At 42.8% G+C, this 22,953-nt stretch overlaps 1 protein-coding gene across 3 annotated transcripts in view; it reads left to right on the top strand.

Moving 5' to 3' along the window:
- AKAP10 (A-kinase anchoring protein 10) overlaps positions 1 to 20,130 on the top strand; it is a 112,173-nt gene extending 92,043 nt beyond the window's left edge. The window contains exons 13-16 of one of the 3 annotated variants that reach the window (XR_005212572.1): positions 4,562 to 4,633; positions 4,762 to 4,831; positions 6,133 to 6,185; positions 6,793 to 6,855. Coding sequence is in view for 1 of the 3 variants with exons in the window: in XM_037808202.1 (XP_037664130.1) it covers positions 6,133 to 6,185; positions 6,793 to 6,888; positions 18,688 to 18,693 (155 nt within the window). In the remaining 2 variants the exon portion in view is untranslated. Of the gene's footprint in view, positions 1 to 4,561; positions 4,634 to 4,761; positions 4,832 to 6,132; positions 6,186 to 6,792; positions 6,889 to 18,687 lie in introns of those variants that run through there. The other 2 variants (XM_037808202.1, XR_005212573.1) reach the window with 2 other exon arrangements.
- The last annotated feature ends 2,823 nt before the right edge of the window (positions 20,131 to 22,953 follow it).

Raw genomic sequence — 22,953 nt, 5'->3', positions numbered from 1 at the left:
TTCAACATTGTGCTGGAAGTGCTAGCCAGGGCAATCCGGCAAGACAAAGAAATAAAAGGCATCCAAATTGGAAAAGAAGAAGTAAAACTGTCATTGTTTGCAGATGATATGATCTTATATCTAGAAAACCCTGAGAAATCAACGATACACCTACTAGAGCTAATAAACAAATTTAGCAAAGTAGCGGGATACAAGATTAATGCACATAAGTCAGTAATGTTTCTATATGCTAGAAATGAACAAACTGAAGAGACACTCAATAAAAAGATACCATTTTCAATAGCAACTAAAAAAATCAAGTACCTAGGAATAAACTTAACCAAAGATGTAAAAGACCTATACAAAGAAAACTACATAACTCTACTAAAAGAAATAGAAGGGGACCTTAAAAGATGGAAAAATATTCCATGTTCATGGATAGGAAGGCTAAATGTCATTAAGATGTCAATTCTACCCAAACTCATCTACAGATTCAATGCAATCCCAATCAAAATTCCAACAACCTACTTTGCAGACTTGGAAAAGCTAGTTATCAAATTTATTTGGAAAGGGAAGATGCCTCGAATTGCTAAAGACACTCTAAAAAAGAAAAACGAAGTGGGAGGACTTACACTCCCTGACTTTGAAGCTTATTATAAAGCCACAGTTGCCAAAACAGCATGGTACTGGCACAAAGATAGACATATAGATCAATGGAATCGAATTGAGAATTCAGAGATAGACCCTCAGATCTATGGCCGACTGATCTTTGATAAGGCCCCCAAAGTCACCGAACTGAGCCATAATGGTCTTTTCAACAAATGGGGCTGGGAGAGTTGGATATCCATATCCAAAAGAATGAAAGAGGACCCCTACCTCACCCCCTACACAAAAATTAACTCAAAATGGACCAAAGATCTCAATATAAAAGAAAGTACCATAAAACTCCTAGAAGATAATGTAGGAAAACATCTTCAAGACCTTGTATTAGGAGGCCACTTCCTAGACTTTACACCCAAAGCACAAGCAACAAAAGAGAAAATAGATAAATGGGAACTCCTCAAGCTTAGAAGTTTCTGCACCTCAAAGGAATTTCTCAAAAAGGTAAAGAGGCAGCCAACTCAATGGGAAAAAATTTTTGGAAACCATGTATCTGACAAAAGACTGATATCTTGCATATACAAAGAAATCCTACAACTCAATGACAATAGTACAGACAGCCCAATTATAAAATGGGCAAAAGATATGAAAAGACAGTTCTCTGAAGAGGAAATACAAATGGCCAAGAAACACATGAAAAAATGTTCAGCTTCACTAGCTATTAGAGAGATGCAAATTAAGACCACAATGAGATACCATCTAACACCGGTTAGAATGGCTGCCATTAAACAAACAGGAAACTACAAATGCTGGAGGGGATGTGGAGAAATTGGAACTCTTATTCATTGTTGGTGGGACTGTATAATGGTTCAGCCACTCTGGAAGTCAGTCTGGCAGTTCCTTAGAAAACTAGATATAGAGCTACCATTCGATCCAGCGATTGCACTTCTCGGTATATACCCGGAAGATCGGAAAGCAGTGACACGAACAGATATCTGCACGCCAATGTTCATAGCAGCATTATTCACAATTGCCAAGAGATGGAAACAACCCAAATGTCCTTCAACAGATGAGTGGATAAATAAAATGTGGTATATACACACGATGGAATACTACGCGGCAGTAAGAAGGAACGATCTGGTGAAACATATGACAACATGGATGAACCTTGAAGACATAATGCTGAGCGAAATAAGCCAGGCACAAAAAGAGAAATATTATATGCTACCACTAATGTGAACTTTGAAAAATGTAAAACAAATGGTTTATAATGTAGAATGTAGGGGAACTAGCAGTAGAGAGCAATTAAGGAAGGGGGAACAATAATCCAAGAAGAACAGATAAGCTATTTAACGTTCTGGGGATGCCCAGAAATGACTATGGTCTGTTAATTTCTGATGGATGTAGTAGGAACAAGTTCACTGAAATGTTGCTATATTATGTAACTTTCTTGGGGTAAAGTAGGAACATGTTGGAAGTTAAGCAGTTATCTTAGGTTAGTTGTCTTTTTCTTACTCCCTTGCTATGGTCTCTTTGAAATGTTCTTTTATTGTATGTTTGTTTTCTTTTTAACTTTTTTTTCATACAGTTGATTTGAAAAAAGAAGGGAAAGTTAAAAAAAAAAAAAAAAAAATAAAAAAGACAAACAAGGAAAAAAAAAAAAAAAAAAAAAACGATGTAGTGCCCCCTTGAGGAGCCTGTGGAGAATGCAGGGGTATTCGCCTACCCCACCTCCATGGTTGCTAACATGACCACAGACATAGGGGACTGGTGGTTTGATGGGTTGAGCCCTCTACCATAAGTTTTACCCTTGGGAAGACGGTTGCTGCAAAGGAGAGGCTAGGCCTCCCTGTATTTGTGCCTAAGAGTCTCCTCCTGAATGCCTCTTTGTTGCTCAGATGTGGCCCTCTCTCTCTGGCTAAGCCAACTTGAAAGGTGAAATCACTGCCCTCCCCCCTACGTGGGATCAGACACCCAGGGAAGTGAATCTCCCTGGCAACGTGGAATATGACTCCCGGGGAGGAATGTAGACCCGGCATCGTGGGATGGAGAACATCTTCTTGACCAAAAGGGGGATGTGAAAGGAAATGAAATAAGCTTCAGTGGCAGAGAGATTCCAAAACGAGCCGAGAGATCACTCTGGTGGGCACTCTTACGCACACTTTAGACAACCTTTTTAGGTTCTAAAGAATTGGGGTAGCTGGTGGTGGATACCTGAAACTATTAAACTACAACCCAGAACCCATGAATCTCGAAGACAGTTGTATAAAAATGTAGCTTATGAGGGGTGACAGTGGGATTGGGAATGCCATAAGGACCAAACTCCACTTTGTCTAGTTTATGGATGGATGTGTAGAAAAGTAGGGGAAGCAAACAAACAGACAAAGGTACCCTAGTGTTCTTTTTTACTTCAATTGCTCTTTTTCACTCTAATTATTATTCTTGTTATTTTTGTGTGTGTGCTAATGAAGGTGTCAGGGATTGATTTAGGTGATGAATGTACAACTATGTAATGGTACTGTAAACAATCGAAAGTACAATTTGTTTTGTATGACTGCGTGGTATGTGAATATATCTCAATAAAATGATGATTAAAAAAAAAATATTTATTGATGGGATTAATTAATTAATCTTTTAAAATGCCATCAGAGGTTATCTGTGTTAAGATTATGAGTCATACTGATTTTATTTGAGAAAAAAGTCATTGTTTTAAACTCGGTCAACCTTTGTACCGTGATGTTCTTTTGAGGATACTCAGACACCATAACCCCCAAATACTGGCTATTTGTAAGCACTTCCAAGCTTGTACAAATCTTGGATGATGCACCTTTGTATCCCCCTTCTTCACTCTGCAAATGAGTTATTTGAGGGATGGGTAGATAGTGACTTGTTCGGGATCACACAGCAGATTGGTAGCAGTTCAAGGGCTTTGGTGCAGCGTGCCCTCTTAACAGTCGTTGGCAGTTCAGCGTCCCTTCCTCTGCTTTCCTTTCCTTAATCGCTGAGTACAGATGGAAATCATGTCTGTCATTTACAAGCTTACAGTTTTGTTTCATTTCCCCACCACCACACCCCCCTATCATTCACTTTCTTACTGACAGATCCAACCTGAGGCTTGTGACTTCTGGGGAAAAGACAGGAAAAGAAAGCTGCAGTTCAGTCCCTGAAGTTATTTTCCCCCTCTGGGAGAGGAAGGCACCATGAGTAGTACACACTCAAGTCTGAATGCTTGTGAGCGCCTGTCATGTGTCCAGAGGTGACCGTGAGGGCGTGTGGTGGACCGCCGGGGGCAGGAGTGAGGACGCATGTGAAGAGCCGGGTCCGCGGCTCCTGCCAGTGCACAGCCCTGCGCCACCCCTGCCAGTCCACTCTGCGCCAGGCCTGGCTACTCAGAGCAGTTCTCTTGTGAACCCGCAGAGTCATCCGATGGTGGGGCAGTCTTGGGGTCCGCTCAGAGAGCATCTCACCAGTTCTTTGACCAGTGTCCAAAGAAAAATTATTTTCCTCTGTCCCCCTCCTGGACCCGTGGTACTCCAGGCTTGGCATCCTCACTCTCCTGAATGGATTATCTGTTTGCTACTCTGGGCAGCAGTATGAGAAGGTGGCATGGCTTCTCGTTCCAAAAGCAAAGGCCCAATAACATCCTCGACTCTGTTTTCTTCTGCTGCTCCATCTTCTTTTGATTTTTTCATCTTTTTTTTTTTTTTTGTCAGAGTTTGGCAAGTCTTGCTTTCTCACATAGCCTTTTGCTTTTCCTTTGTGTTTTCTCAATTTGGTTGTCCTCACAGCATCACTGAAGTTTTCATTTGCTTGTTTCTCAGCTCTTTGTCTCAGGCAAAGGCAGAATATCCAACAGCAGGTTGCCAAACCTCATTTTCACAAATTCCTTCAACCACAGCATGTCGACCTGGGGCCCGCGGGCCTTCTGGGGGCCCCCCTTTCTTCCCTTTGCTGGCGCTGAAGCCCTCTCTCCTATCTTCAGATCATGAAGGATTTCATTAGCAGCACTAATGAAAAGCCTCTCTGAAGATTTTTACCCATCACAGCAGATCCGGTAAGTTGTTTTTCTTACCAGGCCGTGCTCCCACATAATCCACCATTCTTCCCAGGGGTCCTGGGGAGGAGGTGTATCTCTTTCAGAAAGATTTTCTTCGTTGCTTTTCCTTTCTCCTGCCTTTCTAGAATCCCAGTTTGCACCAGATGCCTCCATTGCTTTGCATTTGTCTGTGATCTTCTGTGTGAAACCCACAAGGTACATAACTACAGTTCTTTACCTATAAAGTCTCCTTTAGTAATTTTTTCATGTAATTTGGCCTTCCAGTTTTTCCCTTGCTTTCTCTAAAGTCTTCTGTTCCTTTATCTTCTGTCCAGCATCTTTTTTAACTTGATTTGAAACTCCGGCGTTATGTGTTCTCCAGTTATGTGGCTTCTTTTGAGTTTTTGGTTTTCCCAAAACTCTAGAATCTTTTACAAGTGTTTCTTGTTTGAATTCTTCTTGTTTTCAGAAGAATTCAGCCTTAACAGTTTACCAGCTGCACTATTCACACCAGAATGTCCTGGTCTGAAGGGGTCCTCCGTGGGTCCCTGCAGGCTGCACCCACCCACAAGCTTACAGTTTATTTTGTGTTTTCAAACCCTGATCATTAATAGAGTACTAGTAAGTATTGAGTTTTGAGAAGGGTGTATCTTAGAGGCTTCGGAGATTATGAGAACTTTGATTTCAGGACAAGAAAGATCATTTCAAAACTAATACTGATGTCATCTGGGAGGAAGCATAAAGAGAAGGAGTTGTAAAAGGTCCCTGTCCTGTTAGAACCCTGGTGCTTGAGTCGAACATTTAACATTGTGGCTTGTTGAGTCTGCTCGGCAGGAAAATTTGGACCAGTAAACAAGCCTTTAGCGAATAAGGATTACTGAGGCAAAAGGCTCTAGTTTTTTTATTTTTCATGAATACTATGTGTAGTTCTATCCCAATCATTGAATTAATCAGGCTGTTACCTCAAGAAATCATCTACCAACAATCATTCAGTTGGTTTAAGGAAAAGTTAGGAAGTGAGCTTATTTGAACTAATAAAAAATAAGCTGTGTACTCCTTGGCCGTTCCTCGGTGGGTGAGCTGTGTGTGCTAGGAACTTAGAGTGACCGTGGCTGACGCTGACCAGAGACCCAGCCTGCACAACGTGGTCTGCGCTGACAGCCCTTTTCTACAGGAACTGGCGGGAAGTGCTGGCGGATTGATGTCTTCCTAAGCCAGTATCCCCGTCAGTGTTTTATTTTGCTTTTTAAATGTTTGCTGCAAATACAACAGCAGATGATGGTTTCTTTCAAGCAAGGAGAGAAGAAAAATCTAGAACTCTAAAACAGTTTTTCAATTAAGTACTCTATTATGGAAGAAACAACAGTTTTTATTAATGATAATATTCCTTAATGCTTTGACTGGAATTATGTAAGTAAAGAATATCAATGTCTGGAAGTAACAGCTTTTTAAAAAGAGCATTTTTTTAAGTAAAATTATACATGAAATCTACATTCAATTTTGGCTTCGTCTACTAGGATTCATGTTCTCACAAGCCATGAAGAAATGGGTGCAAGGAAATACTGATGAGGTAAGTTCTACTTTTAGTGAAAAAGATTCCTGTTCTTAAAGGCCACCTTGTCTAAGTAAGGTTTCGAGTTTCCTCTTACTTTAGTTGCCATGTTTAAACAGGCGACGGGTTGATGCTCTCTTATCCAGAATGGAGCAAGGAGGGGTGGCCCTAATAGCTTCTAACAGTTGCCTGGTGGCAGCAGTGGAGGCAGTATCCATGCATTCAAGTTTACATAAACAAATAAGCATTGAAACCAGTGTAGAAACAAAAGCTCACGTGTTTTTCTCTGAAAGTTTTACTTTCAGAAGTGGAAACTTGATTTTTTGAATATTCAAGTACAATATTGAGAGATGGGACTGGAGAAAGAAGAGTGTTTTATTTTGACCATTAAACATGAAGATCATTAGGGTATTGAGAACCCAGTAATGGACTCTGGAAGACAGTGAATGCGTGTTAGTGTATCACAGCCGGGGTGGCCCAGATCCTTGCATATGTGGGAATGTCCATCTCATCCAAATAAATAGATAAATGATAAGCACACACAGGTGTGTTTAGAGTGGTGATAGTGTGCTTCTTGATTCTTCTAATAAATAACCATTATGACATTATGAATTACTTCTTTTAGGCCCAAGAAGAGCTAGCTTGGAAGATTGCTAAAATGATAGTCAGTGATGTTATGCAGCAAGCACAATATGATCAACCATTAGAAAAATCTACAAAGGTAAGGAGATTCACGGTAAATGTGTGTGTGTGTGTGTGTGTGTGTGTGTGTGTAGAGAGAGAGAGAGAATGAGACATAAGGGGACTTCTACTTCTGCCTTTGAGGGATTAGCTGCTGTGGGAATTGCCCTCTCCTCATGCAACTAGAAAACTGATGACAATAAAACAGCTGTTTCCAGATATTGGACAGTAGGCAATATAGGATTGTAATCTTTGAAAGAGGGTTATATTGAGGTTGCCCTAGCTCACTGCCTAAAAGCAGCTTCCGAAGTGCAGACAGGGGAATGCCTCACAGACCCCAGTAGTCTTGCTGAACTGAGAGTGAGAAAGTGAAGATTGGAGAGCCCAAGGTGGGGCTACAGGTTATAAGCCAGGATACCAGAAATGAGGGCTCCAGGGGCCTGTAATGGGAGGTCCCCTAGAGTCCTTGACTGAATACTGAACCTGCATGGGGTCGAAATGCACACGACCAGGGGAAAAAACTACCAAAAAATAGATGCCCTGAACATTTCCTGGAACGTAAGGCCAGCAATAGTTTGCATTGCTTCGGGCCAGAGTGGAGATGCCTGGTAATACACGAGGCGTTGGATAGTGTCCTCTGAAAATTACACGTTAATAGTGGAGCTAAATTAGTCCTAGACGAAAGCACCTTAAGTCATGCTTAAGAGCAGATTGTAAAAGGTTCAGATGGATTTGTAAGTAATCTAACTGCATGCCAAAACAAAGGCTAACCCTCTTTAAAGGAACACAGCAAAATACAGCACTCAACAGTGTAAAGCTCACAATGTCTGACATCTAATATAAAATTACCAGACCTGCAAGGAAGCAGACAACCTTGGCCCATCACCAGGAGAAACGTCAATCTTTAGAAACAGATCCAGAAATGACAAATAAGATGAATTTAGCAGACAACACTTAAAACAGCTATTTTATGTGGAAATATTAAACTTCCCCACCTGAGGAACTCCTGATACTCTCTCAAGCCTTCAGGACTCCCAATTTAATAAGTCAAGCCCTTGATCTTGAGGCTTGCCTTTCTGAAACTTATTACTGCAAAGGAGAAGCTAAGCCTCTTATAATTATGCCCAAGAGTCACCCCCAGAGAACCTCTTTTGTTGCTCAGATGTGGCCTCTCTCTCTCAGCCAGTTCAGCAGATAAATTCACTATCCTTCCCCTCTACGTGGGACATGACTCGCAGGGGTATGTCTCCCTGTCAACATGGGACAGGACTCCCAGGGATGAGCCTGGCCCTGGCATCATGGGACTGAGAAAGCCTTCTTGACCAAAAGGGGGAAAAGAAATGAAACAAAATAAAGTTTCAGTGGTTAAGAGATTTCAGATAAAGTTGAGAGGTCATTCTGGAGGTTATTCTTATGCATTATGTAGGTATTCCTTTTTAGTTTCTAGTGTATTAGAATAGCTAGAAGGTAATACCTGAATCTGTTGAACTGTAATGCAGTAGCCTAGATTGTTGATGATGATTGTATAACTGTATAGCTTTTATTATGGGACTGTGTGATTGTGAAAACCTTGTGACTCATGCTCTCTTGATCCAGTGTTATGAGCAGATGAGTAGTAAAATAAAGACAAAAAATGTATATAAATAATGCGGGGGGTTAAGGAGTATGGGATGTTTTGGGTGTTCTTTTTTTATTTTTATTTTTTTCTTTATTTTGGAGTAATGAAAATGTTCTAAAATAGATTGTGGCGATGAATGCACAACTATATGATGATACTGTGAGCCATTGATAGTATTCTTCGGATGGATTATATGGTGTGTGAATTTATCTCAATAAAAAACATTTTTTAAAAAGCAGCCATTTTAAATATTAAAATATGTTCATGAATATCAAGGAAAACATAAGTATAATGAGTATAGAGATGGGAGATACATAAAAATTACCCAAATGGAACCTCTATAAATAAAAAATTCAGTATCTGAAATGAAAAATACAACTGCATGGGATTAACAGCAGATTAGAAACTACTGAAGAAAAGGACAGTGAAAAACAGTGGAGACTATACAAAATGAAGTACAGAGAGAAAAAGAGACTGGGAAGAAAAAAATAAAATCAGAGACTCAGGGAAGTATGGGTAATATCAAGTAATATCACATATGTTTAATTTGAGTTCCAAACAGAGGGAGCGAGGTGCAGGGAGGAAGATAAATTGAAAAATTTCCAAATGTGATGAAAACTGTAAGCCCACAGATCCAGGCAAAACAAAAACAAACACACCGAGGCATATCATATCAAATTGCTGGAAGTCAGTACTAATGAGAAAATCTTAAAAATATCCAGAGAAGGAGATATTATATTACATACAGGCAAACAAAAATAAGAACAGCAGACCTCTTGTCAGAATCTGTGTAAGCCAGAGGACACTGTAGCAACAACTTTAAATTACCCAAAATGAAAGGCCATCAACCTAAACAGTGAAGATATCTTTTAAAAATGAAGTTAAAATAAAGGCATTTATCAGTCAGACAGAAGCTGAGAAAATTCTTTCCCAGCAGACCTACAACTAAAAGAAATCTTAACGTTCTTCAGGAAGGCGGGAGTGATACCAGGCAGGAAAACGGAAGTACACAAAGGAAGTGGTCAATAGGTGGGTACATACATGTAAAAGACTCTTCTCATTTCTAAATCTGTTTTAGAGATAATTGTTTAAAAGCAATATAATGTTACATAGAAGTAAAATGTTTGATGATAATAACACAAATGACAGAAGGGAGAAATGGAAGTTCAGCGGTTTTAAGGTTCTTACACTAAATGTGAAGTGGTATGTTTTTTGAAGATATGTTGTGATAAGTTAAAGACATACATTGTAAACCTTGAGAGCAACCACTAAAAGATAAAATGGAGAGGTATAGCCAGTAAACCAATAGTGAGAGATAAAAGTAAACCCTAAAAAAATACTGAACCTAAAAGAAGACAGGGAAAAAAGGAACAAAGAAGCAATCGGGCAAATAGAAGACAAATAGCAAGATCAAATCATGTTGATAATTCCATTACATTTAAATTATCTAAAAAGTCTAGTTAAAAGGCAGAAATTACTGAATTGGATAATAAGGCAAAACCCAGTTGTATGTTATCTACTTTATAAATAAAGTCAAAGTAAACTTCAAAAATAAAGTATTACTAGGCACAAAGAGGAACATTTCATGATGAAAAGTTTAACTCAAGAAGACATATCAGTTCTAAATGTGTATTCACCAATAACAGCTTCAAAATACACGAAACAAAAATTGATAAAACTGCAAGGAGAAATACACAGTGCACAATCCAAATTATTGTGGGAGATTTCTACCCTCTGCTTTCAGTAATTGATAGAAAAGAAATAGACAAAATCAATAAGGACATAGAGGACTTGAACAACACTATCAACTAACTTAAATGACATATTCTTTTCAATTGCACATGGGAACAGTCACCAAGATGTGTCATATTCTGAGCCATAAAACAACTTCTAATGAACTTTAAAGGATTGAAATCATACAGAGCCTGTTCTCTAGCCACAAGAGAATTAAACTAGAAATCAGTAATAGAAAGATATCTGGAAAATCCCTAAATACTTGGAATTCTTTGATGCAAGTAACCCATGAGTCAAAGAAGTCAAAAGGGAAATTAGAAAAGATTTGGGACTAAGTTAAAAAGAAAATGCAACATAACAATATTTGTGGGATACTGCCGAAGCAGAAATCTATAGCATTAAATGTTTACATTACACAAGAAGTAAGGTCTAAGTCTTCAACTTAAGCTGGGAAAAGTGTACATTAAGCCCAAAGAAAGCAGAAACAAGGAAATAATACAGGTGAATGGTTATCGATTACATATAAGCCAGGCAAACAGTTGGAAAAACTCACAAGCTGCCTCTTTAGGAGAAAAAAAACAATTAAATTGATAAACCTCTACCCAGAATAATTGAAAAAAAAAAAAAAAGATGGGAGACCCCACTGCTGACCAAGGTGGCAGTGGGACATGCTTCAGGATGCCCTTCCCCTCCGGAATCTGTGGGCATCCAGCAAAGACTGATAGACCCAGCTTCCTCAAAACTCCAGAAACGAGTTAAATGGTTGTGGGAACTGGGTGCATGCCTTATCAAGAAAACACAGCTTTACAAGTGGCCAGAGAAGCTCACTGTGCCCTTCCTGGCCCTTCCTCACCCTCCCTCCACCCTCTTCACGGCCCGGTGTGGATGGCGCTGTGCTCCCCTTGTACTCCCGGGCCCTTGGCAGGCTGGAGCAGGTGGAGAAATGGAAGTTGCTGACTGGCGGGCTGAATTAGAAGGTATTTCAGGGGCCAGCTGGATTTTTAGTTGCAAACCTGGAAATGTCAGTATCGGTAGGTCTTTTTTCTCATCTGTTTGCATTTCTTCAAACAAGAATCTACCGTGCCTTGCCCAGCTCCAGCATTCTGGAGCAGAAAGGGCCTGGAAGGAGTGGGGACAGGGGAGAAGTCCACCCCACTGTTCAATGTCGAGTTTCCCTGAACCTCGCTGCTTTCACTCGCGCGTCTCCTGGGCTGCCCTTTGGGCCTGCCCTCACCGAGCCTGCCCACTCGGGTCGAGTTTCGGGAATGTACCTCCTGTCTCCTGCAAGGTGGGCGAGGACAGGCTGGAATGGGGTGGGGACCTTACTTTCAGACTCTTGCTCTGCTTCCCCGCCCCCTTGACCGCCGTCTGCTTCGTACCTGTTACCTGAATTCCTGAACCTTTAGGATTCTGAAGGGCAAGTTGGCTCCGTCTGTAGACCTGCCGGTCACTCCTCAGGCTCTGGAGTTGACCTTCTTTTCCCCTGCTCAGTCGTTTCACATTCCCTGCCTGCTTGTTTGGCCTTGTATAGGTGTTTGCTAAGTGCACAGAAGATGGGTTTAATACTTTGTTTCTAGTTTTTCTTGTCATTTTGGGTTGGGTTTGTGTTTTTTTTTTTTTAAGGGGAAAGAGAAACGTAAGTTTTTGTCTCAAAACTGAAAGTCCTTATATCCCTTTTAAAAAGTAATTGTGTAAGTTATGATTGATTCGCGAGCCTGATTTTTTTTTTATCCCCTGGCTTAATTTTTATTTATTTTATTATTTTTTTAAAGGTAAGACATTCTATTTTACATACAAAAAGGATGAAAACTGAGTCCGTTTCTCCCCAAGTTGAGGAAGAAGTAACTTAAAGATCACATTTGTGTTTTCATGGTGCCCTAGGAAATGGGCTATTCCAGGATAACATATTAGGACCCATTTTCCATTTTCTCCAAAGAAGGCTACTTCCTCTACAGAGGAGCCTTTCCTAATGGTGCACAAACCTCTCTTCTGGAGGAACTATTTCAAATATACTTTAAAATGACATTCAAGTTCAAAAATACTACATGTTTCATTTTTACAGCTGAGCTTTGCAACCAGTGCCAGGGTTTACCAAAACATTACATATCTTTAAAAAAAGATTTAAAAAAAGTTGTTTTTAGTTTTATTTTTGAAACAATGTAGGTAGCAATAAAGTGAGCTATGCATAGTAGAACAAGAAATCAGTAGTAATCCACAAGCAATGAAGTTATTTTGTAGAAATGTTGAAACTTTTTTTAACTATGGCAAAATATTCAGAACAAAATTTAGATTTTTTTAAGTGTATAGTTCAATTGCATTAAATATTTAACCATTAAATATTGGCAATGTTTTTAACCATCACCACTATTTCCAGAACATTTTCATTATTCCACACAGAAACTCTGTATCCGTTAAGCAATAACCCACTGTTCCTCCCTCCCACACCCCCTAATAACCTCTAATCTACTTTCTGTCTATGAATTTGCCTATTCTAGATACCTCAAATACGTGGAATCATGTGGTATTTGTCCTTTGTGTCTGGCTTATTTCACTCAGTATCATGTTTTTAAGGTTTATCCATGTTGTGGCGTGTATCAGAAACCATTCTTTTTTATGCCTGAATAGTATTCCAATGTGTGGATATACCTCATTTTATTTATCCATTCATCTGTTGATGGACACTTGGGTTGCTTCCACCTTTTGGCAATTGTGAATGAACCGTGGTGAACGTTGGTATACAAGTGTCTGTTCGAGTCCTTGCCCTCAATTCTTCTGGATATATACCAGGGATTGGGAATGTAATTATATGTCTAACTTTCTGAGGAACTGCCAAACTGTTTCCACAGCAGCTGCACCATTTTACATTCGCACCAGCAATGCACAAGGGTTCCAATTCCTCTGCATCCTCACCAACACTTATTTTCTGTGTGAGGTGGTATCTTGTGATTTTTACTTTGCTTTCCTGGAATGACATGATGTTGAGCATCTTTCCCAGTACTTATCAGTCATTTGTATATCTTCTTTGGAGAAATGTTTATTCAAGTCCTTTGCTTTTTTTAAATTGGGTTGTCTGTCTTTTTGTTGTTGAGTTGTAGGAGTTCTTTATATGTTCTGGAAATCAAACCCTTATGAGATATGTGATTTCTAAATATTTTTCTGTAGTTGTCTTTTACTTTCTTGACAATGTCCTTTGCACTAAAGTTTTTAATTTGGGTCAAGTCCAGTTTGTCTATTTTGTCTTTAGCTGCTTGTGCTTTTGGTGTTATGTCTAAGAATCCGTTGCCAAATATAAGGTCATGTAGATGTACTATTATGTTTTCTTCTAAGAAGTTTATTGTTTTAGCACTTCTGTTTTGGTTGTTGAGCCATTTTGAGTCCATTTGTTTATATGATGTTAGGTTGGGGTCCAACTTCATTGTTTTGCAAGTGGATTTCCAGTTGTCCCAGCACCATTTGTTGAAGAAGCTGTTTTTTTCCCCCACTAAATGGACTTGGCGCACTTGTCAAAAGTTAGCTGGCCATAGATACGTTTTATGGATGTTTTTATAAAGTTTAGAACCAGTTTTAAATAGAGCAGAAGCTTTAAGCAAAAATGTGTAAAGACATACAGAAAAAAGTGCACTATGTTAAACCTCAATTTGATATCAAGTAATTGCCAACCCCATAGTTGAAACACTGACTGCCCCTGTGTCCACACCACCTGTGTTAGGTCCCTCAGTCTTTGTGTGTGCTTCCCTCTGCTTGGCTAATTCCTTCTTTGAGGTCTCAGCCTAAATGCAGCTTCCTAAAGAAGCCTCCCCTGCCACACATCTGTCCTGTTCTACCTCTCTGAAAAGTGTTTTTGTAATTGGTCCTTTTCACTATTTGCAAGTACATCTTTGTGTCTTTATTGATTTAGGACATGCCCCCCCCCCACACACACACACACACACACAGGATTGTAAGTGCCATGAGGACAAGTTCTTCACAATACTCAGCTGCACTTTCCTTTTACGGCCTGAAGAGTGATCCCATTTGCCTGAGTAGCTCCAGAAGCCGAGATGCTGAACTTCGACTTCAGCCCATTAAATGCAAACTCAGCAGCTATAATTATTTCTGCTTTTCCCCCCAGCTTTTATTTATAAAAGTTATAAACCACATAAAGTGCCCTATAGTCCACAAGCCTGGTTAGGAAGAACAGCATTCTCCCCTTCCTCTGTTTAAGTTTCCTAGGGTGCTCGCAGCAGATTCCAGAAGTGTGTTGGCTTGAGCAGTGGGAATGTATTAGCTCACAGTCTGGGGTCCTGAAAATGCCCACATCACGACCGGCTGCCGGCGATCCTGGGCTCCTCCGCTGCACGGCCAGGCACACGGCGGCATCTGCTGCCGTCTCCCTTCTCTTCTGGGTGTCGTTGCCTTCAGCTTCTTGCTTCTGTGGCTTTTTTTCTCTCTCCCTGTACTCATTGCGTTTATAAAGGGCTCCATAAGAAGATTAAGAGCCATCCTGAATGAGATGGGTCTTCCTTAACGGAAGGAGCCGCATCAAAAAGTCTTACTTAGAAAGGATTTATGCCCACAGGAATGGATTAGATTTAAGGACTTGCTTGTCTGGGTTCTTACAGCTTCAGACCACCACACTCGCCCTCCCATGTTTCCATCCTGAGGCAACACCTGCAAGTCTTTTTGTAAATCTGTCGGTGCTTCCCTCCATGTCTTTAAATACCTGCCTGCGTGGGTTTTCTTGGTTTTTCCGTTTTTGTCTCTGAGGACCTCCTTCTCTGAAAAATGAGGATGTCGGTGTTATTTATCACCCCTCCCCCCACCTATACACTTGACCCAACGCCTTGCCCTTCCAGCAGTGGTTAAATCAGTCCCCAGTGTCTACGTTATTAAGACTGTAAACGTGACTGATAGTTGAGCCAAGAGTATAACATGATTACTTTTCCTTTTCTGAATAAATTTTTGTTTTTCCTGGAGATAAAAAAATAGTTTTTCCTTCCGTTTACTTGATTTTCTATGTATTTATCACTGATGCAACACTGAACTTGGCACCAGTTTTCTAACTCCGCTCTCAGTGTGCTCGGAGCTGTTGGGTACCATTGGTACCACGTTCTCGGTGAGCTCTGTCCCGGAGCCCCCGGCGGGCTCCTGGTCACCCTCTCTGCCCAGGGTACGTGCTTCCTCCGGGGTCCTCCGTTTCCCGAGTCTCACGGCATCTTTGTTGGCTTATTTGCTTGTTTTGGAGCGAGACATTTTTCTTATATCTTCCTAAGAAAAGATACTTTGGTTGGGATGGTAACTTTTCTGAGAACTTGGATATCTGAAAGCTTTTTTCTGTTTGTTCTTTGGCCTGGCGTTGTGTTCTAGACTGGGAGTCGTTTTCTTCCAGATTCTGGTTCTATCCTCTGTATAGCCCCTGCCCCCCGCCCCCTGCCCCCTTCTGGAAGATTGCAGGATCTCTTCTTTATGCCAGTCTGAAATTTGAGGAAGTGCGCCTTCGGTATGGGTCTAGTTTTAAGCCATTGTGCTTGGAAGCCCCTTTAGGCTGGAAATACAAGATATTATCTTGAATTCCCTCTTTGCTCCCCACCACCCCTTTTTTCTCTCTGTTCTGTCTTTCTGGGATTCTTATTCAAATACTGAACCTCCTAAACTTGTCTTCTAATTTCATCTTTTCTCTGTTTTCTAGTCCTTTGTGGTTTTTGATCTGGGAGATTTTCCCAACAGGAGATATTCCAAACTTCCTATTGGGTTTTTTATACCTCTCTCCTTTTTGTGAAATACAGCGTACATACAGAAAAATGCATACAATATACATACATAATTTGATGAATAATTGCCATTTATTTTTCTTGTGTGTTTTTAATTTTCAAGCACTTTTTGTTCTCTGAATGTTGCTATTAAATAACTTAGTTTTGTTTTTTGGCTGTGGTACTTCTTACAACCTCTTGGAGGGTGGTTATAAGCGTCCTCTGAGTTTTCTTCTCTGTTTCATTGAGGTTCCTTCCTCTCTCTTTTTGTCTCTGTCTTTCATGTTAGAGGCTTTCTTCAGATTTCTGTTGTTCTCTGGTTGTCTACTCGTACATAGTGTGAGGTTCTAAAACACTGTTTGGTGGCTCTGAGAGTGTGGTTGGGATTCGTCTCTGTAGAGGACCCGGCCAGGCATTTCCTTGGGGAACCGTGATGTTGGAAACTTCTTTTTAAGTTTTTTCTTCTTGGACTGGTCATACTCCCCAGAGAAAACTCTGCGAAAGGCCAGGCTGCCAATGTTCTAAAAGCCAAAAGGAAGGAAGCTAGTGGGGTCTCAATATTCATTATATACACCCCTCCTTCATCTCCCTGTTTTCTGTGCAGCAGCCTTCCCCGCTGCCAGGCCTCCTGTCCCTTAGCCCAGAGAAGAAAGCTCAGATTTTTCTGCTAGGGTTGGGGTAGTGATGGTTGGGGTAGTGCCTTGCTGATCAAAACTGCAAAACAGTAACTGTGGATCTGACTGCTTCTAAAGCAGTCTTTTCACAAGTCCTCACGTTTGCAGCACTCTCATTCTCTTTGCCACGGGTACTGGTGCCACCCGTTCCCCAGTTTTTGAGGGATCCTGCAGTGTAAGGATTGGGCTTACCGGGGTCCAAGTCCTTTACCACATACTCATTTATTTCCAGCTTCTGAAGTTGTGTTGCTCTTGCCTCTTCTCCCGTTTTTCCCACTCGTGTGTGTTTATGCTTTTAAAAAAACAAAAGTGTTATTTGGGGAAGGAGTGAATTTAATGGGTGTGCCATCTTTACCTGTGAGTCAGACAGCTATAATTATTGGGGAATTATGACTCCTGCAAACTAATTTTCTGTTTCTCTGTAGCTTCACAACCGGTTCTCATTTGGCCCAGGAGGTGCACACAGATCAACTCGGATCCTTCTCTGTGTGGCCTCTAGAAAGGTGAAGGCAGCCACTGAGTCCCTCACCGAGTCCCTCTGAGTCTTTCCTCAAGCCAGACATTCCCAGTTCCTTCGACAGTTTTACCTTCTCTGACTCCATGTGATAGGAGAGTCTCTGCTCATACTCTTGTGAAGGCATTCTGCCTCTCCTCTAGTGTTTACATTACGCAGAAGTTAGGAATCAGAGGAAAATCATGTTCACACGACTCCCAAATAACTGTCAGTCGTTTTGAGGGCTTGGATTTAGGTTTCAGTCCAGCATCACTCCTTCGTAGCCAGCTTTCTAGCTGATACTTTACTCCATTTTAAGAACTTTATTACCAGAGTTTAGTTTAATTTTGGATTTTGTGCTGAGCCAATTCATCTCACCAAAGCCCTGTTCACTTTTGCAGACTCTATCCTCTTTCCTGTGGAAGGGTGATAATTTTTGTCTATATTTATCTTCACTGGCTCCCTCAAACCTAAAATAGCTAGGAGCAAAATAAAGGTGTATCAGTGAAGTGCAAGATACTTATTTTTGTGTTTATTGTGATGATGCTCAAATGTTTGACAATATGAAAATGTTCCTTAGAAACCATTTTGGAAAGCAGATGTTTAAAATCAAGGCTTTTGAGTTGTATGTGCAGATGTCAGTACCATGCTTTTTCTTTTTTGGAACATCCATTTTGCTAGATTGGGTTTTTGTAAGTCGGCCAGGCCTGCTCGTGAGTGGGCCAGGGTGTCTCCTCCTGCTTCCTTCAAGGATGAGCAGTGCATTCGTGTGAGAAAAGCAGCGGACTAGCCAGTGCAGTCCCTAGGTGGTCAGTCTGTGTTTCCTTCTCCAGTCCCTCGTCTCCTCCCCATCCTCGTTGTGTGACTTTACGCCTGTGAAAATCCTCACGTCCACGAGGGATTCCAGCCTCTTTAGCCCGTACTCTTCCCCTTGGCTCTGAAGGCCGTTTCTCCATGGGACTACGTAACGGGCTGGTGCGTGTGCTGTGAACTGCCACATCCATACTCGGTCGTTTCGGTGTTTTCTCCCTGCTGCCACGGGCAGAGGAGGGACTCTGCCTCTGAGCTCGGTCCGGGGACGAGATCCCAGTTCTGGTTTTCTTTCTGAAGGCTGTGGGGTGTTCCGTGCTCTGGCTCTGACAGCACTCATGGCTCCTCTGTGCGTGGCCATTTAGGTCGGTTCTGGGCTCCCCGTTACAGACAGGAGTTCGGTGACTGTGTGCCTGTGTCCCTCCCTCCCCTTGAGTGTGCCGTGGGGTTGACACCCAGAAGGAGAACAGCTCTGTCAGGGTGGGACTGTCGCGCACTCTGATGGCTAATGCAAGGAGAGAACGAAACAAGCAAGCCTAGGCGTTAACCCTTGCTTGTGACGCTAGGTAAGTTACTCAGCCTCTGGCAGCTTCTGTTCATCTGTAAACAAGGATAATTAGAATATTTTACCTCACAAGATTGTAGTCGCTTCTGCCTGTCATAAGCTCTAGCACATAGTAAACACTCACCAGGAGCTGGTTCTCTTCCTAATCTGTAACTATAATATGTCACTGATTTTAGAAATGTACTTTACCTTTTCTCTGTCTCTTATTTTTTTCAGCTATGACTCAAAACCTGAGATAAAGGAAATCTGCTTTTGAAAAATACAAGAACTTTTTTCCTTTGGTTGGATTCTTCAACACAGCCAATGAAAACAAAGCACTGTATTTCTTTTCACTGACCTGTCGCTGCTGTTCCCGAGAAAGAACAGCGGACAATCCGAGACTTCCACCCCAACCCCGAGTAACGTGTAGACGCATTTGATGCACATGATGTTCACTCAGTGAGAGTCACAAAGAGACTAAGTGGCATTGTTTACACTGCTAGAAAATTGTTAGTTTTCCAATGGCAATAACCCGTTCACGAGAGTGTTTTAGCCCACTGGGCTAGACCAGGGCCAAATGCTGCGGGAGGCGGCTCTGCGTGGAGCTGATACCCGATGCCCATTCCTTTAGCACATCATAAAGCAAGTACCACAGGTGCGTTGCTTTATCCTCCTAAAACGAGAAGGTGAACCGGTGGCTCGGAGTGGCAGTGCGGGGCTGGCACATTGTTTGTCTTCGTTGGCGAGGGTGAGGGTGCAGCGTGCAGTCTCCTTTGCAGAGGCGTTGGTTTAGAAGGAGGCCGACAGGTCACGGGGAAAGACTCCATGACACTGTCCTTCCCTTTGGGGGCAGTATACAATTTTCACATTTGTTTGCTCCTGAGAGGCAGTCTCCATAAAACCAGGCTCCCCAGGGCAGCCCTCTGCTGACAAAAAGATGACCCTAGTTTATGTGGAGCACTACAGCTTTCTCTGGTGTTCTGCACTCCAGTTACTTAGCTTCCCCTTCAGAGTACACGTGGAAAGACAGACAGAATAGCGAGCACTCCAGTTTTTCCCCTGTGGTACCCTGAACAAATTGTTTATTCCCAGATTGTACTATTTTTTCTAAGAAGGTGGAGAGGGTGGGGAGGAAAGCACCCAACGTTGTTTGCTGCCCCCTTTCTTTGTGCTGTGCGCTGGGAAGTTTGCAGTCGGTGGCCTTTTTCCTTTCTGTCTTTAGGACAGTAAGAAACTCACTCCCTGCCCCTTTGCTTAGTTGGCTGGCATCTGCCCCACGGAGCCACTAGCAGGGCTGCCCCTGGGGCAGCAGCTCCACCAGCCCCGTGGGCCGAGGCTTCTGTGTGCCAGGCGTCTGCTGGGGGAAAGAAAGTTCTCTCGGGCGTTACTGCTTTTGCTCAGACTTCGCAAAAAATATATATATAATTATATATATATATATAATTATTAATCACCTCTGTCCTTTGGAAAGTCTTGAATGAATAGAGAATTTATTCCATTGCAATATTTGATTGTATAGAGGCACACTATTTCATCAACAGAAGAAGCGGAAAGGCTGTGTATGTTTTTGGTACTATGTACCACCTCTGTTATTCTGAAGCTGAAGTATTCATGTACTTATTCCGTATTCTATTTAATTGTGTTTGATTTAAAATATATATATATGAATTATATTTAAAATGGTGTCAACTTTCTGCTTTCAGGGGCTTTATGGCTCTTCTATTGAAATATCTTGATCCTTCCAAATTACCCATTTGCTTTACAAAAACCCACAGTATGAGCCCTTAGCCTTGTGTTTGGAGTGTGTGGCACAGACCCTGATGTTTTTATTAGATTTATATGCTGTGATTAACTCACTTTGCTCTTTTAACAAAAGACTTCCATCTGTTTCACATTGCTTCAATCTTTAAGTAGCAGCAGAGCAAGATAAAGGTCACAGAATAAAATGTGGTTTTGGTGACTCTTGCTGCCTCTGCATGTTCTGGAATGACAATTTCTGTAAGACTCCAGCCTATTGAAACAACTAGTGTTTTTAGTCACAATCGTTTCTGATCACTTCCGTGTAGACATCTTGTGTCTGAGCTGGAGGTGCTGTGGTTATAAGCGTCTTAGAGAGAAAAGAAGGGGGAACCTGAGGCTTGGTTACCATGTTCTGCCCCACCAGCCACGGGGCCCAGAAGCTAAGTGTGCCGGAAATCGTCAGCCAGTTTATGGTTGATCCAGAGTGGATCCTTCTGCTAGTGTTTAACTTGGAGTTGGACTCCTCCACGGTGAGCACCCACTCGCTTCCCAGCCCCACGCAAGGTGCCCATCTGTGCTTCCCTGGCAGGTGCTTATTAGTTCGAGGAGTCATTTGAACCCCTTCCTCTGAAAGGGTGGTGGTCCTTATCATGTCGTTGACATCAGCACACGTTTTTGAAAGAGAAGGAGGAGATGTTGGAGAGAGTGAAACCTTCTGTGACCTGACGTGTCTTCCCCACTCCTGTAAAGTTCATGCAAGTAAATTGCAAATGTCAACAACAACAAAAAAGCAATGTCCACCAAACCCAGTGAAGAACAGTAAAACAGGAAGCAACTGCTGTAACTTTTTCTCCTTGGGTTTCCATAATCAGTAGAGCTTTATGAAATGGGAACAGTTTGCAGTACTGGAGCTTTGACTAGTAATTGGAATTTGGAGGGGAACGTCACTGAGCTGTAGAAAAGTACAACTGTCTTTGCCATTTTATGTATGTGCTGATACCTGCACACCTGGTGAAAAGGCTGACTTCTCCCTGGTGACACTGCCAGGTCCCTGCCCGGCTCACAGCGACACACACGGCAGGGGACTGGACCAGGGATGAACTGATCCGAGCAGGCCCAAGCTCACCAAGCTCATTCCTTATCTGAGGAATTTCGCCTGGGGAAGGAGAGACTCCCCCTCTGGGATGGCGCCTGGCTGGGCCCTCGTGAAGCCGGGGCCCCGGAGCTGCCCTGTGCCCGGCATGCGGCGAAGGCCGAAGGGGAGCTGCAGAGAGAGCCGCTGCCTCTAGTTCGAGTCCTGCATTCCTCCCTGGAGCTCTGTTAGTCCCTCAGATATCCGTGAAATGAATTTTTGTGTTTTGTTTTTCTTTAGTCAGTGTGAAGTGAGTTTTTATTATGGAAGGATCCTGACATGCTCACATGCACACAGCATGTTTGCAGCTCACACAGAACCACAGGATTCTGGAGAATAATTTTTCTTGCATAAATGCTCCTCATCATTTCGTATGTTCTCTCAAAATGGAATCTGAAACGGTTGAAGTGCAAGGCTCACCCTCATTTTGACAGTGAGGCCTCACCAGGCCCCGAAGGGGCAGGCCATGGCCCTGTCGTGGCACTGTCACCTTCAGAGCCCAAGGCCTCAGGGTCAGGGCCTTCCATGCTCCCAGCATCCCCCCCTCCCCCCCGCATGCAGCCACTATGATAAACCCAGAAAGGGGCGTTTTCAGCTCAAGGGAAACAGGCTTACAGCAGGGGAGGGGAGGTAATGGAAATATCATAGATTTTTCACATGCTGCCCCTTTCTCAGCACCACATGAATCTCCCACCCTTGGAGAGTAACCCCTGGTCAGGGCTTCACGGTTACAACGGGAGTGACCCCCCATTCGCTGCCCCGAGGCCCAGTGAGCCCCAGATAAGCTTCGTGGGCACAGGGAAGAGCAGAGCTCCCCTGCCTGGGCAGGCTGGGTCCCAGGGAAGGTCAGGGTTTGGGACAGGTAGTAGAGGCCACGAAGGGCAGGGGAGGGACAGCTGTGAGCCACAGCCCAAGGGCTGACACATTCATGGAGTGGCAGCTCTGCCTGTAACAGGGTGGGGTTACTTCTGCCTCAGAAACTGCAAACAAGTATTTCCTCACTTGGTTCCCTTCCATGCAGCCCACTCAGCACCTCAGGGCTCATCTGGGATGGCCAAGCCTCTTGCCTGGGGGTGGGGGTGCACCTAGCCCCTGCACCCCCGAGGCACCCGAAGACAAGCCTTGAAGTGAGCCCCAAATGGCAGTACGAGCCCAGGCCTGGGGGCAGCTGTGGGGGTGGGGAAGGTACTTGGAAGGGTGGGCTGATGGAGCTGGGATTTGTGGCCTTTCCCCCCAAGTCCCCTGTACTGGATGTACCTCACCCCAGAAATCCATCCTTCGAATTTGCCCCCCCCCTAATCAGGCTCATCCCTCAGTGACCCCAAGCTGGCCTCTGGCTGCCTCACAGTCAGCCCCACATGTCCCATAACTAGAGAAAAACACTGCAGCCCCTAGAAGTACCTGGTGGGGGCTTGGTCCCCCCACCAAGCTCAGCTCCCCACGGCGGCCAGCGGAGGAGCACACCAACCTCCAGTGGGCTCTACCCAGACCTCCCTCTTCCTCATTTTAGCAAAGAACAGCCTGGGTCTCTAACTGCAGAACCATTGGCTTAGCAAATGCTCCTCTGTTCAAAATTATTTTACTGCTGCTGAGGCCAGGCACTGTTTCCAGTTCCTGGCACTTCTTTCCAC

The sequence above is a fragment of the Choloepus didactylus genome, chromosome 18 (assembly GCF_015220235.1).
Source record: "Choloepus didactylus isolate mChoDid1 chromosome 18, mChoDid1.pri, whole genome shotgun sequence".
Classification (NCBI taxonomy): domain Eukaryota; kingdom Metazoa; phylum Chordata; class Mammalia; order Pilosa; family Megalonychidae; genus Choloepus; species Choloepus didactylus.
The sequence above is the reverse complement of the archived record's forward strand: the minus strand, read 5'-3'. Positions and strand labels throughout refer to the sequence as shown.